Source organism: Rhinolophus hipposideros (genome assembly GCF_964194185.1).
Source record: "Rhinolophus hipposideros genome assembly, chromosome: 7".
Taxonomy (NCBI): domain Eukaryota; kingdom Metazoa; phylum Chordata; class Mammalia; order Chiroptera; family Rhinolophidae; genus Rhinolophus; species Rhinolophus hipposideros.
Window position 1 is genome coordinate 74934221 of NC_138053.1, and position 15815 is coordinate 74950035.

At 34.1% G+C, this 15815-nt stretch overlaps 1 protein-coding gene across 3 annotated transcripts in view; it reads left to right on the forward strand.

Moving 5' to 3' along the window:
- FYB1 (FYN binding protein 1) overlaps positions 1–15815 on the forward strand; it is a 205498-nt gene that overhangs the window by 155010 nt on the left and 34673 nt on the right. For all 3 annotated transcript variants that reach the window (XM_081053235.1, XM_081053236.1, XM_081053237.1), the window contains one exon: positions 6352–6508. In XM_081053235.1, the coding sequence (XP_080909361.1) occupies positions 6352–6508 (157 nt within the window). The remainder of the gene's footprint in view (positions 1–6351; positions 6509–15815) is intronic.

Genomic DNA, 15815 nt, shown 5'->3' on the forward strand with positions numbered 1-15815 from the left:
CCAAATGCACTTTTCAGATCCAGTATTTTGAAGCCACAGACCAGCTAAGCAATTCTCTCTGAGCCTCAGAGGATAAAACCCATAAGTTGATCAGTTTGGGGTATTATCTCTGAATTTTATATCCCTAATTCTTGATTCCAACTAAACTCTAAACTTGTTGTTCTTTCCCTTTATATTATTTATTTTATAGCTTTTAAGTTCTTTTATGACTTTATTCTAATTCTTCAATTCCATTTCTTGAGATTTTTTTCTTGCCAGCTCACATCAGTCATTCATCTTTAGGAAACCATTTTCCACTAGCTCCTAAATGTTCTACGTTCCTGCTATCTGGTTTCCAAAATCAAATTCTGGTATAAATTATAAATTTAGCATCCAAAACACCCATATATTTGAATATATGCTTCCGAATTACTTTACAGTCTCTAGAGCCATTTCTGCCCTACACAAAACTGAAAATGGTTGTACGAAATTGTACTAAGAGGAAAGGTAACAATTAGAAAAACTGGGATTACACTCAGATCTGTGGAAAGCATATTAATGTGACCATTTGAACTTACCAAATAATTTCCATTTCATTATGTTAAGAAGAAGTGGAACATAGCAGAAAGGGCAAAGACATCATAAGAAATTGGCTAGGGTTCAAATTCTAGTTGAATTTATTTATAATTTATTTATAAACTCTATTATTTATAAACTCTGAACTTGGATAGTTTTCTTAACTATCAAATGGAAAATAGATAATAACATAACACTCTATAAAGTTGTTATAAATATTAAACAACATTACATATGTAAAGTGCCTAGAATGGTGATTGGCAAGAAAAGTGATTACTTAATGTTATGATTAATCTCAGAAATTTCCCATAGATTTATTGTTTGTTTCTTCTTTACTTATTTTATTATACTTCAATATCCACCCCCTTCTCTCCATCACAACAGACGAGATCTTTGCTTTTGAAAATTCCAAACTGACTCTGGGTGGTGAACATACAATGGGATTTATAGATGATGTAATACAGAATTGTACACCTGAAATTATGCAATTTCATTAACAATTGTCACCCCAATAAATAAATTTAAAAAAAAAGAAAATTCCAATATTACTAATTATACTTTTGTGCACTACAAAGTCCAGGTTGAGATTTTAGAGCCAATCTTTCTATATTAAGGTAAGTCTAACTGATTTTTCCCCTGTAAAACTAAGGTGCTTTTTCTTAGGATTATTTTGTATACATTTGTAAACAGATTCTTTGCAGTATTTGAAAGTGACCACATATTTTGCAAAGCAAAATCCTTGGCTGCTACAGACTAGTGTAGCACAGGAAGACTTTAGCATATGTTCTCCCAAGCTTGATGAGGAATAGCATGCTTAACAATTAGTTTAGTGCCTCATTAAGCTTTTCAAATTATCTCTGACAATTTTTCAAAGGTATTAAAAAAAAAAAATCCAACCAGTCTGTCTCTCAGTCTGCTTTACTCTGGTTTTGCTGCACTCTCAGTCAAGCCCTCCCCTGATGGTGGCAAGATGGTTGCCAGCAGTTCCAGGAGGACTCCTTTGATTTCCAAGTTCAGTGAAGAAGCAAGCACCTCCCTTTCCAAGTAGCTCTAGTTATTATAACTAGGGAAGGGGAATCGCAACAAGCAGAACAGGAGGGTCTCACCACAATTGCGCCCTCAGAGAATCTCGGAAGTCTATGTAAACATGAAAAAGTGGCACTTGAGTTTCAGGGTAAGTCAGTTTTTAGTGTTTCCAAATCTTGTCTCTAATTTCTCACCTTCAGGCATTAGAACACTCTCACATGGTAATGCCTCCTGCTTGTCAAAATCCTTTTTATGAAAAAATAAGTCACAAATGGCTAATAAACATTTTCCTTCTATTTACACAATGGTTTATTGGCATCCATTCACAGTGGCATAGTCTCTTTGTGTAAAGCTTTCAAATCACTTATGAATCTATCAAACCGCGTCATAAATTAAAATAAAATGTCATTTTAATTTGTCAAATCCACTAGGATTTTTAATATTTATTACATGATAAAAGAGACATTTCAAATCAGTAAGTAATAGCTTATAGATAAATGGTGCCAGGACATTTGGTAAATGATCTAAGAACAATAATAAAAACCATAAAAATAGATCTCAATGTCATGCCTAACTCCAAAATAAATTACTAAGAATTTTAAGGAGTTAACCTCAAAAACATGAAGCCAAGAAGAAGTAGGAGAAAATAGGTTAATAATTATATGTCTCAGGGTAAGAAAGACCGTTCTAAGCATAACTCTAATAATAGAAATTACATGTAAAGGAATTTATCCATTGATTTGGAGAAAAAGAGTAAGTACTACTATATATCAAAAAGTTTAGCTGATGACAAAAATGAAACGGACAAAATATTTTTAACATAAATATGATCAATTGGAAATTTGCATTTATCAGATTCATAAAGGAATTAATTCTCCCTACCTCAACTTCTCCAAAATAGCTGCCAAAAGAGAAGATGAGCGATTCCTGTGAACAGAACCTGGCAGGGAGTGTCACAAGTCAGGAGTGAAGGGCCTGAGCAATTTTTATGGCCAGGTTACTGTGATCATGAGGAGAGAGGGTAATATTTTTAATTACCAAAGGGAAAAGGTTGGAAATAGGCAGAAGTATCTAATAGGAATTAGGAAGCTTTTTATATAATATACCATTGAAATCCCTGCCATTTACCCACTAAGGAAATTTACAATAAAGTACTACTCATATATTTCCTTCAAAGGTTTTGGAGATTTTTAAGGTTTTACTGGTTATGGCACATAATTTATTTTTTCTTTTCTTTTATTTTCTTTTGGTATGGACAAGCTGAGGCAGGAGCCAAAGCAGCCAAATTATTATATTCACTTTGTCCATGTGAAAGGAAAAAAGATTAAGATCCTTAATAACAAGGTTTTATAAACCAATAAGAAAAAGCAAATACTGTCTTAAAAATAGGCAAAGGATTTGAATAGATAACATAATTAAAATGAAAAAAATGGTTGTAAAAATTAAGAAAATGACCTCACTAGTGCTCAAAGACGTGTAAAATTAAAATAAATATTTTTCAAGAGGGCACCTCCTTTCCTTTCAAAAAAGTTGGCCCAAAACAAGGAAGATAAGAAATACAAACTCCATAGTCAGGAAAGCCAGGCAACGTCCATAATTCCAGAGCATAATATATGATATCAGAAAGTGAATGGAGGACTGACAGAGAGGACAAAAGTCAAAGTAAAGTGGGAGATACAGAGACAAGTGATTCTGTTCACCATATAACCAATAGAACCTAGACATTTTTTAGATATAAGCAATGGTATGCCTGTAAATGTTGTACTAGTTCTCCAGGAAAAACTCTGTATATTTGTGTTATGTATACATACATACACGTAAAAATTTTATTGATATAAAGGATATATAATATACAAATAATAAAATATTCAGTTCTTTCTTTTTTTAATTAAATTTATTGGGGTGACAATTGTTAGTAAATTTACATAGATTTCAGGTGTACAATTCTGTATTATTGAAAATTCCACATAACCAGTTGTTCATTTTTACATCTATAGGCAACTTATGGTTGCAATTAATGAAGGAGTGTAATTCCAACCTAAATGTTGATTGATATTTTGACTTAGGTTAATAAAATAAATGTGAAACAACAAAGATATATGTCAGAATTCATTGACTTGTCATCAATTGAATGACAACTTTGCTAAGTTGTATAACAGTTTTCAAATACTGGGAAAATATGTCCTTGATGTTTCATGCTATTCATGCTATAAGTTTAATCTGCATTATCAGGATTTTTCTCCATCACTTTCTTAAATTTAATAACAAAACAATAAATCAAACCAAAATTTGTGATTCTTATCCATTTCCATGAGATAAATACTTCCACTATGCCTCCATTCAATCTACCATAATGAGGTCTCTAATGCAGAGCTGGAAAGAGATGCCAAAAACACACAATCATATATCTTTCCACCATTCATAGCATTTCTCATGGCAATTTACTATGTATTTTACTTACATTCAGTTATTATCTATCTTTCCCAATACATAAGAGCAGGAATTTTTGTTTTTCTCTGTTGTGTTTCTAGTACCTAGAACAGAACTTGATCAATGGTAGGCATTCAATGAATATTTGTTGAATGAAAAATGAAATGTTGAACTTACTATATGCCAAGTACTATCCTAAGTCCTTTACATATGTTAAGTCTTAAGTCCTCACCACCATCCTATGAGTTGGCACTGTTTTTATCTCCATGTTACAGATGAAACCAGAAAATGACTTATCCAAGTTTTTCAGTAGGTAGTGGTGGAGATAGCATTTAAACCCAGGCACTCTGGCTCCAGAGCTTGCACTTTTTATCACAATGCATTTTCTCAAAATATCACAGCCATAATGCTGATAAAGAGAAATACCAGGGTTACAGATGTGTGACAGACCTTAAAAGCAACCAGGTCAGATTAAAGCAAGTGGACAGAGACAATATATTAAAACTGATAAATTTTCTCACAGGTTTTATTTTGTCAGAAATATTTAAAGGCACTTTACAAGCTATTGGAAATTATGGGAAGAAAGAGTTCCAAAGAAAACTCTTTGCAGATGACAAAATGAGGCAGTTATTAGCTACAGGAAAACAGTTAGTTGAATGAGAAAAAAAAAATGTAATCATAGCATACTACTTGACTCAGCAAAGAACAGTATTTACCTAGTCATGATAATGAAAACAATGAATATATATTTAATGAAAAAGTCATGTTCTTGTGATATTGGAAAGTGAAGGGGAGGAGAGCAAAAACCATACCTACCAAACACAAAGTCAATAATCTTTTTAAAAATCATGAATCGATTTTTTATATGTATTTTATATATGTATATATATGTACATATGTATGAATTTTTTCATTCATGTACTCTACACATAGACTTAATACTTGTTAAGGTTTTCCTCAATAAGATAAGAGAAATTATTTTTAAGAGTGGAATTCAACTCAATGAATTTATCTATCTCAAGAAAAAGAACATTTATCAACATCATTAATCATCAGGGAAATGCAAATCAAAAGCACATGAGATATCACCTGATACCTGTTAGGATGGCTATTTAAAAAAGACAGGAGATAACAAATGCCAGGAGAAAAGGGAACAGTTATACTCTGTTGATGGGAATGTAAAGGTGCAGCCACTATGGAAAACAGTATGAGATTTCTCCAAGAAATTAAAAATAGAACTACCATATGATCCAGCAATCCCACTTCTGGGTATATATCCAAAGGAAACACAAAAATCATTATATCAAAGAGATATCTGTACTCCCATGTTCATAACAGCATTATTCACAATAACCAAGTTATGGAAACAACTTAAGTATCTATCAGTGGATGAATGAATAAAGAAAATGTGGTAGATATATATGATGGCATATTATTCACCCTTTAAAAGGAGGAAATCCTATTATTTGTCACAACATAGATGAATCTAGAGGCATTATGTTAGGTGCAATAAGCCTGACAGAGAAAGACAAATGCTGTATGGTATCACTTATATGTGGAATCTAAAAAAAAAAAAAAAAAAAAAAAAAAAGCTGAACTCATAGAAAAAGAGAGTAGAAAGTGTTTGCCACGGACTAGGGGGTGGACAAAATAAGGGGAGTTTGGTAAAAAGGTACAAACTTCTGTATAAAGTCTGAGGATGTAATGTATAACATGGTGACTATCATTAATAACACTGTGCTATATAATTGAAATTTATTAAGAGAGTAGAACTTAAATATTCTTACCAAAACAAAATAAAAAAAAGAAAACAAACAGGTAAATATGTGAGGTGATGGATGTGTTAATTAACTTCATGGGGGGAATTCTTTCACTATATATATCAAATCATGTTGTACACTTAAATATCTTACAATTTTATTTGTCAATTATACCTCAATAAAATTATACCTCAATAAAAGGTGGGCAGCTCAGCAGAGAGAAATAATGTCTAAGCAGTCTGCTTAGACATTATATAGTAAGTTCAACATTTCATTTTTCATTCAACAAATATTCATTGAATGCCTACCATTGTTGTACACTTAATGTTGTACACTGAAATATCTTACAATTTTATTTGTCAATTATACCTCAATAAAATTGAAAAAAAGAAATTGAATCTTTGAAATGCCATGTTACGTGATACTTAGAATATTACGCTCTATAAAGCATTGATTCAACTTAGGATACATTTCTTACATTTTTATATTTAAGATTCTTTTTTCTGCAGACTTGGAATAGGCATATCGTGTATTTTGAAGACTTGTCTCACCTCATGGTATTCTTTGCTTTGCTCCTTAGGTACCAGCAAGGGGCAAACATCTTACGCAACAACGTCCTTACCACCACCTCCACCACCTCATCCGGCCAGCCAGCAACCATTGCCAGCATCTCACCCAACACAACCACCAGTTCCAAGCCTACCTCCCAGAAACATTAAACCTCTCTTAGATCTAAAGTAAGCAAACTATTATCTTGTCATTTCTTTGTCAATCGCTTACCATAAATTTTCAAATTGTGCTTGGCTGACTGCTGAGGGTTTCATGGTAAATTTCTGGGGCCACAAAGGTGGGCAGCTCGCAGAGAGAAATGATGTCTAAGCAGTCTGCTCTCACCCTCACCCCATACCTTTGAGAGGCTCTTGTTTATCTGTCTTTAGAGTGGTTTTCCCCTTAAGAGTTCACTTGAAGAAAATTTCCATTGTTCTGAAGCATTCCTCAAGTCAGTGCCACCCTCATCTCTTTCACTATCACCAGCACCACCTCCGCCACCATTGTCATATATCATCACCACCATCAACACCACCACTACTACTATGTGTTACTGACTACCTGTGATGTCCTAAGCACTTTGCATAGATAATCCTTATAATCTTATCAGTCGTGTCATTTCACAGAGTCTAAAAGGCTAAGTAACTTCTCCAAGATTAGGCAAGAATGTAGAAATAAATGTGTGCTTTCTCATCCTTCAGATTTTGAGCTCTGTTTTCAAAACCCAGGAAACTTTTATTCAAGCCCCCTCTCACTTAAATTTTCGTAGGTGGTATTTTTCAGAATGTCAAAACTATATGGTTTGTTATGCATGGGCTCTTTATCCATGGTTTACCAGAATAGCTGGTTAGGGAAAAAGCAAGTGGAAGATTGTAATAGAATGAAATGTTGTTTTAAGAAGAAATATTCAGACAATGGCAAGCATAGATCCTTATGGCAAGTCAGGCTAGATCTTTCCTTTCTACTACAAACTTGTTTTAAATGATTCTCCTTTACCACAAATAAGTAATATCCCAAATATTTAGCTGCAGTGTGTTTTTCCTTCCCTTCCATCCCCTACCAGATTGATGTTCTTTACATTTAAAATATTTAATATGGTAATCCATATGATAGACTCTGTTAATAACAATTTCTGATTGACAGCTTTCCTTAAATGTTGATGATTACAATTTACAGCATGGATTGAAAACATATTAATCATGGATAACCTCCATTATGTTTCACTTTTTTATGCTTTGGAGGCGGGGTTGGGGGGTTAAAGGAAGTAACTAAAAGGTATTAGAGGAGCTTAGTGGCTATTATCTTCTATGTGGCCTGCAATGCACTTATGGTAACTGCTCACCTTTCCTGGAATTTGAGTTTATAAATTCTATTTAAAAACTCTAATACCCTACGATATCTAGCTACCAAATAGAAGTCTAAGTCATCTGCCTATTAACATATAAGTGCTAAATAAATATTAATTTAATTTAAATAACTAATATATGTTCTTAAATACACCTGATTTCTGTGTAAATTATTTTCTTTTCACATGTATTATAAATCCTGTTTCATTTTTCTAATTCCTTTCCTACTTTGATAAATTTAACCCTCTAGATTTTGAACTTAGTACTTTTGAATGTTATCATGTGACCCTATCACTGCTGCTGGCTTCAGTCAGACTTCTGAATCCTGTGTAATTCTAGTGAGAAATTTTAATAAATACCTTGACCATGAATTCCTACCCATTTATAAGACATGGAGACTGGTACATAATTGTTTGATTGAAGAAACTGTGAAGAGAAGGAATAGTTGGCACTATTCCTCCTGTCTGAGGATCCCCAAGACCACTAATACGTTTGGAGATTTACTAAAAGGACTCACAGTACTGAGGGCTAAGATGTTTCACAGTAACATTCTCTTTCTAAGGCTGGGAGCAGCCACTCAGAGTGTTCCTTTCTCCAGCTATGAAAATACAATGCATGTGTAATGTTACTTCCCCTGGGAAGCCTATTAGAGACAGGTTTTTATTGTGAGCTGATCACATGGGCACCTTCTACCTAGCAACTACCAAAATACCAGACTTCTAGAAGGAAAGCAGATGTTCATCATAAGTTACATTGTTTATACAGTCTGGGCACAGCACAGCACACTTACCAATTAGGCAACTTTTCATATCAGTGTAGGAAATTTTTTAGAAGCTGTGTACCCAGATACAAGCCAAGGGCCAACCTTGGTACCAGATTCTTCTAAAAATGGCAGTTTCGGGCCTGCTATGTTAACTATTTTCCACAAACCAACTCTATAGAATCCATTGTGATATGGAGGGGAGTAAAAAGTCGTGGAAGAAAGAAAGGATTTCAAAAACAGTCCTGTAGCCTGTGCTACTAGTTCATAAGGAAACTGGTCAATTTCCTAATTTTGCAGGGAATTCTTGCAAAGTTGAAAAGGGCCTGCCAAACAGCCAGGCTCAAATTTTTATTTGTCATATTGTTTTCATCAGAAATTAGCAAAATCCACCAATTGTAATCAACTTTACCTCATTCCTATTCCAATCTTATTAAGGACTTCTGATTCATCTAAGAGTTACTCCACAAAATACATACTCTCAGAAGACAGGTGGAGAGAAACAAGAGTTTTCAATGTTATATTGTCTAAATAAATTGTATTTGGAGTATCTGAACGTTAATTGTCAGATGGAAAGAATAGAGAGAATGAAAGCTAAGGAACATACATCTATAAAATATTTTTTTTTCAAAAGTAAAAATGTGTGGTGAAAACTTTCAGATTCCCATCAGAGAGCTCAAGTAAATTCCAAAATGAAGAAATATCTGGGTTAGAAACTTTACCTCCAGTAGAGGAAGCTAGATAAGATACAAGAGGAAATGAAAGCAAAATAAGTCTTGGTAGTCTGGCTCAAAAATTTATATCTCACGTGAGAGGGATGATCTTTAAGTAAAATTGTGAGATATGGGTGTTCCTATGCATTTCTTCACACCATCACCTTTTAGAACACACACCTGGGTGTTTCCCAGGAGCTACCATGCTGGCCTATAAATGCCATTCATTCCTCCCTCTCCAATCAAGGGCCACTCTCAGGTCAAGATCTACTAGATTATTTTACATTCACTCAACAATTGTTTTTTGAGCCACTATCTTGTGCCTTTGTAATAGGAGTTCAGGAAACACCAGTGAATAAAACAAAGATTCCCTGCCCTCATAAAACAGAGGCAAGAAATCAAAGGAATAAAAGTAATAAACAGGTAAAGGATATAGTATGTTAGGAAACATCGAGCATGACAGGAGAAAATGGAGCAGCGTTATGTGGTGTAGTATGAAGGTGAGATTGGAGACAGCATGTTGCAACTTTAAACAGAGAGGTGAGGTTGGCTCCCTTTATAGGAAAGTATGCTTGAGCAAAGAGGAAGGGAGAGAGTTTGACATGCAGATACATGGAGGAAAACCATTCCAGGCAGAGAAAACAGACAGAACAAAGTCTGAGAATGTTCAAGGACTGAAAGGAGGTAACCGGGGATGGAGTAAAGTGAGTGAAGGAAGGAGCAGTAGGAAAAGGCTCAGCTCATGTAGGGCCTTGTAGGTCATGAGAGAGACTGTGGCTCTGATCGTAAGTGAAATGGGAACCATGGAAAAGTGGAGCAGAGCAGTGATGTTTCCTGGCTTGCGTTTTATAAAAATTACCTTAACATCTATCTGAAAAGAGACAGTAGGCAGATATTGAAGCAGGGAAACCAGTTAGTCAGATAGTGCAGAAATACAGGCAAGGTGGCTCTTACCAGTATGGTGGCAATAAGGTGGTAAGAAGTGTCCAGATTCTGGATATGTTTTAAAGGTAGAGACAGCAGAATTTAGATCTGGGGTATGAAAGAAAAAGAATCAGAGATCGCTCCAAGAGTTTTGGCTTGAGCAACTGTAAGGATGATGTTTCCATCAACTGAAATGGAATATGCTGAAGGGGAGCAAGTTTGGGGGTGGGGAAGATCAGGAGGGCATGGATATGTCAAGCCTGAGGATCTTTTTTAATATCCAAGTAAAAATGTAGACAAGGCAATTGTGTATAAAAAGTGAAGAATTAGGAAGGGAGTTCTGGTTTAAAAATATAAATTTGAGAATCATACGCATATATTCCACACCTAACCTCATGAGACTGTTAAGATCACCAAGGAAGTAATTCCAACTCTAATATGCCTGGGAAAAGGAAAAACAGCAAAAGAGAATGAAAAGGAACAACCAATAAAGTAGGAAAAAACGAAGAGTGTGGTATCCTGGAAGCCAAGGAAAGATAATATTCGTTAGGAGGAAGCAGTGATTGGCTGTGTCAGAGGTGGGGCAGTGTGGGTACAATTTTCCGGAGTAGTGGAGATAAAAGCCTTGTTGAAATATGTTGAAAAGAGCATGAGAGGACAGGTATTGGGATGCCGGACAGACAATGCTTTAAAGAAGAAAAGGGAAACAAAGAAGTGGGGCAGGAACTGGTGGGAAAAATGGAGTCAAAAGTTTTTTTTCTGAGATGGAAGAAATATCAGTAAGTTTCTGTGCTGATGGGAAAGAGCCAGTCAAGAGTTTGAAATGATAATGGCAGAGAGAGGGGAGAATTCCTGGAACCAAGGACCAGAGCAACTGGGAACCAGTGCTCAGGCGAGGGAGTGGCCTTTCAAAGGAATAAAAGACTAATAATGTTATAGTTCTCCCCAGGGTGTAGAGTCTGTTTTGCTTAAGGTAACAAAACGAATCTCTCACTGGGATCAAGGAAGGAATTTCAGGAGATATGGTCGCCTTTATCACCTGCCTGCTCCCCAGAAGTCACTTGTAATTATATCATTCAGGTCAGGATGCCTTAAGAATGGAAAAGATTGGAGGCAGGTGAAAAATTAGAAATAATAAGTATTTATAAAAATAAAGTAGTGGCGGCCAAAGTTATATTGTATTTTAAATTGTGTTGTTTCCCCACCTAGTGGTCAGAAATTAGCTACATACATTTTCTGCCATTTTCGTCAGACATCGGAAGAGGAACTGAAGTGTATCAAAAGAGTATATTTATCACTAATAGTGTTCAAATCATTATATAACACACTTTTTGCACCTTTTTTTTAATTGGGGATTATTAGGGAACAGTATGTTTTTCCAGGACCCATCAGCGCCATGTTAAGTCATTGTTTTCAGTCTTGCTGTGGGGGGGGCACAGCTCAGCTCCAGGTCAAGTCATTGTTTTCAATCTAGTTGTGGGGGGCACAGCTCACTGGCCCATGTGAGAATAGAACGGGCGAACTTGGTGTTATGAGCACTGCGCTCCAACCACTGAGCCAACCGGCCGCCCTTTTGCACCATTTTTAAAAAATTATAATTTTAACAGTATAACTAATTTGTCATATGAAAACAGAACCAATGTTTGAATATTTGGTATATAAAACAATTACATGGTTATCAATAGTGAAAGGCAGGAAAACTGAAGTAATAAGAAATAATAAATAATGGGATGTGACTAAAGTTAAACAGTTCTTTTCCTGAGATCATTCATAGTCAGTTTAAGGGGTTTTTTTTGTTTTGTTTTTTTCTTTTGGGGATTGTTTGGTTTGGGGGGGAATGAGGGGGCTCTAAAATTAGAGGAAAAGTAAGAATTTATCATTATAACCTTTTTATCAATTAGAAATGCTTAAACTTTTCCAGGACACAACCTATCAGTCGTGCACTACCAAGTTGTCTTACCTAACTCCACTTGGAAAGCATTGGCTTAAAAAGTCAGTTTTATAATTGCTCATGCATTAAATATATAAGACTAGTTTCAGAGAAAAGTTCACAAGATTTCATTTCAGTAAGGGCTGGTATAGAACACAGTTGAATGTGTCACTTAGATTTCATCCTACTTTAAAAAACAAAGTGACAATTAAAAACTAAAGTCATGAATAGCAAATAGGGCTTAAAAGTCAATAGCTTTACATCTTTAAAAGTCAAGAACTAGAGCTCTGAAAGCTTTCTAAAAATGAAAGTCATAATGACAATCTTAACATAACTTTCCTTTTCCTGTTTAATTCTGCTCACTATAGCATAAAAACAAAAGGTGAAGGGCCTTCATAACTAGACATAACTATTATGATAACTGATAAGCTTTCTTTTCTTCTCTTTTACTCACTCCCTCTGTTTAGTTTTCTATGACTAGGGGCATTACAAGTTTCATTGTTTGTCTCTTTATCTCTTTATGGAGCTTTTTTTAACACTTCTTTTAAGCACTTTGATCTGGTTTTTTTCAAGACATTCACTTCTCATCTTTTTGTTTTTTATTCTTCACTATCATTCCTATTCTTTATTTCATATTTATTGAATAAAGTTATACATTTGTGAATTCAGACCTACATAAAATAAACTAAGATTTGTATGCTGTAATGTTGGGCCTATGAATAACTATGTTTATGCAAACTTTACCTACAAGTAATAAATGGTTTGCATAAATGTGGACACATATGTATGAATGTGATATGCAGATAGCCTTCATTTTGCTAGCATTTGTTATTCATCCAAGTGTTTTAGGAAGTAAACTGCAAGTCTAGTAGTCTTTGACTTAACATTCTTTTTCAAAAATGATAATAAACAACCCACTTTATTAATAAAAGTTAATTTAGCTTCTCAGTATTACTAGGACATCATTAATTCATCCAAAAGAAAATAAGTCCTATTCATGACAGGAATTATTGTAATAGCTTTCTAAAAATGACAGTCTTATAATAAATTAACTAACCAAGAGACAATCTATTTCCTCATGGGGTTATGGGTCTCATAGTAGGAAGAGAAACACACCAATTATTCTGCAGTTATAGTAATACAGAATAATCACTATAATGGAGCAATTCATGACATATGGAAGATGCAACTGGGTGGGCTTAGGGGAATCGGGGATAACTTCATAGAAGAGACAATGTTTAAAGAGAAGCTTAAAGATTAAGGAGAGTCACAGGCAAGGGATGATGATAAGGGAAAAAGCAGGGATAAGCTTGGAGGCACAAGAAACCAGACAGTGTTCAAAGAGTATGTCAGTTCACTATTAATATGTAGAAGAAGAAGAAATATGAATTATAAAACTAGAAAAGAAAGGGCTGATGGTAACAACCTTGTATACCATGAAAAGGGCTATAGATTTTATTTTGTGGAATGTCAGTATATTTTGATGTCTAAGATATTTATTATACATCTTGTGCTTTTGATTAATGTTTAATTCATTAAAATTTATGCAAAGCCCTAACTTATTTTAAGTACTTAAATTTATATACTATAACTTGCTATCCTATTTATAACTCTAGTAAGTTTTATTTAACAACAATTCTTTTTAGGAGAATCTTTGATTAATGATTAGACAAATCACACTGAATTTTTTTTCAAATCAATAGTTGTATTTATAAATTTAGTTAATTCCTTACATATTTTACATTACATGTGTAAATTTATATGTTGAATTTTATTTTTAAGCATTTCAAATGCCTGACTGAACAAATTTAATAACTCCACTAAGTAAACCCCTTCCAAGAACTTAAATGGCTTTTGTAACATCCAGTTCCCTTAAATATTCTAATTGCATTTGTAATAAAATTTTTCTTATACTTTTTCACAAGCATATTTATTTTGAAAATTCTTAAACATATAATAGGCAGGGAGAATAATATAATGGGCCACGATGTCCCCTGCACCAATTCTAGCAATTATAAACTCTCTACCAATCTTATTTCATCTATTCTCATCTATTCACACATTCCTCTTCTCATATTATTTTGAAACTAATACCAAACATTATATAATTTCATCCATAAATATTTCAGTCGGTATCCCTAAAAATAGACTCTATGTGTTAATATAGAGTCATTGTACAAGTTTCCAATTGTCTCAAATTGCGTGGGGGCTTATTTTTTTAAATTTGTTTGAACAAGAATTCAAAGTCTATTGTGTCTATTGGTATATCTGTTTTGTAATCTCTTCTTAAACTGAAAGTTCACCCTCTGTCATTTTTTTTTTTTACTTATTGCATTGTATTTGTTAAATAATCAAGTTGTTTGTGGGCACTGTAGTTACCCACAGTCTAAACTTTGCTGATTGCTTTCCTACATGGTAGCTTATGTGTTCTTCTTTTCTCAGTACTTCTTGTAAATTTGATAGAGTCAGCTTAATCAAATTTATGTGTATATATATGTATTACTCCTCCCTAGATTATGCTGTATTCTTTTATTAAGAGATCATAATGTTTGATTGACTATCTTTTCTGATGTCAGCAGCCATTTATACTCAACACCTATAATCCTTCCTTTTCAACTAAAATAATAGTCTAACTCACAAATTTTAAAATGATGTGACATGTCTAACTGAATAGTCTCTAATGTAACAAATCTCTTAAATATTACAAATACTTAAAATATTGAACATATGTATATTGTCCCAATGATTATAAAACTTTTTCCACAAAATGTTGTAGTATGGGTGTGAAGTGCTCCGTCATTTCTCTACTCAATTCTGAATCTTCCAAGATCTAAAAAGGCTCACCAAGAGAAACAAATGCATTGTCATAAACAATCTAACTGGACCTTTACACTTACTTAAATAGAAAGCTATGCATATATAAGTTAAATTTTCAATTTTAAAAAAAAATAAGTGAGCTTATTAGACTAACAGTTTATGACCACATGTTTACCATGTCAGGTAGAGACTAAGACACATATGTCTATGATAATTCTCCCTCAGCCACAATTGTACCCACTGAGCCTTTTTAATGAAATAAGTGATAATAAGGCACTTCCAGCCCACACTTTTCAAATGGGGTTAATTTTTCAACCAGTATCTCCTGAGTTCAAGTAACAGTCTTTCCTAATTTTTTCAGTGGTTTCAGTATTGAACATAAGAGTAATATAATCTTACTTGTGTGTTAGAAAGATCACTTTGGCAGCAGTGTGGAGAAGGGACTGTAAAGGTAGAAAAGATGAAGAGCATTCTCATCACTAGAAGATTGGCAGGATGGCTAATACAAGAGTCCACACAAGAGACAACACAATTCTGTTCTCCTGTCTAGCAGGAAACAGGAGAGAGATGGAAAGGGAAAGTGAAGTATGGGAGACACTAAGTATGTAGAAATGACAGAATTTGATTAATTTGATGTGGGACTGAAGAAGAGTGAGAAAGGAAGGATGACTTGAGGCTTAGGTGAATATGTGAATAGTGGTGCCATTCACCAAAATAAGAATCCTAGTAGGAAAAACAGGTTTATGCTGGGATGAAGGAGAGAAACTTCAGCTTCTGAGATGTTAACATAGTACTGGCAGTGGAACATCCAAGTAATGATAGAAGATAGATAGATAGATGATAGATAGATAGATAGATAGATAGATAGATAGATAGATAGATAGATAGATAGATCTGAAACTCAGAAAAGAGGCCTGGGCTAGAGATTTCAATACAGAAGTCACCAACATTAAAATAATATGTGAAGCTGTGGGGTTATTTGAGACCATTCAGGAACAGATGTAG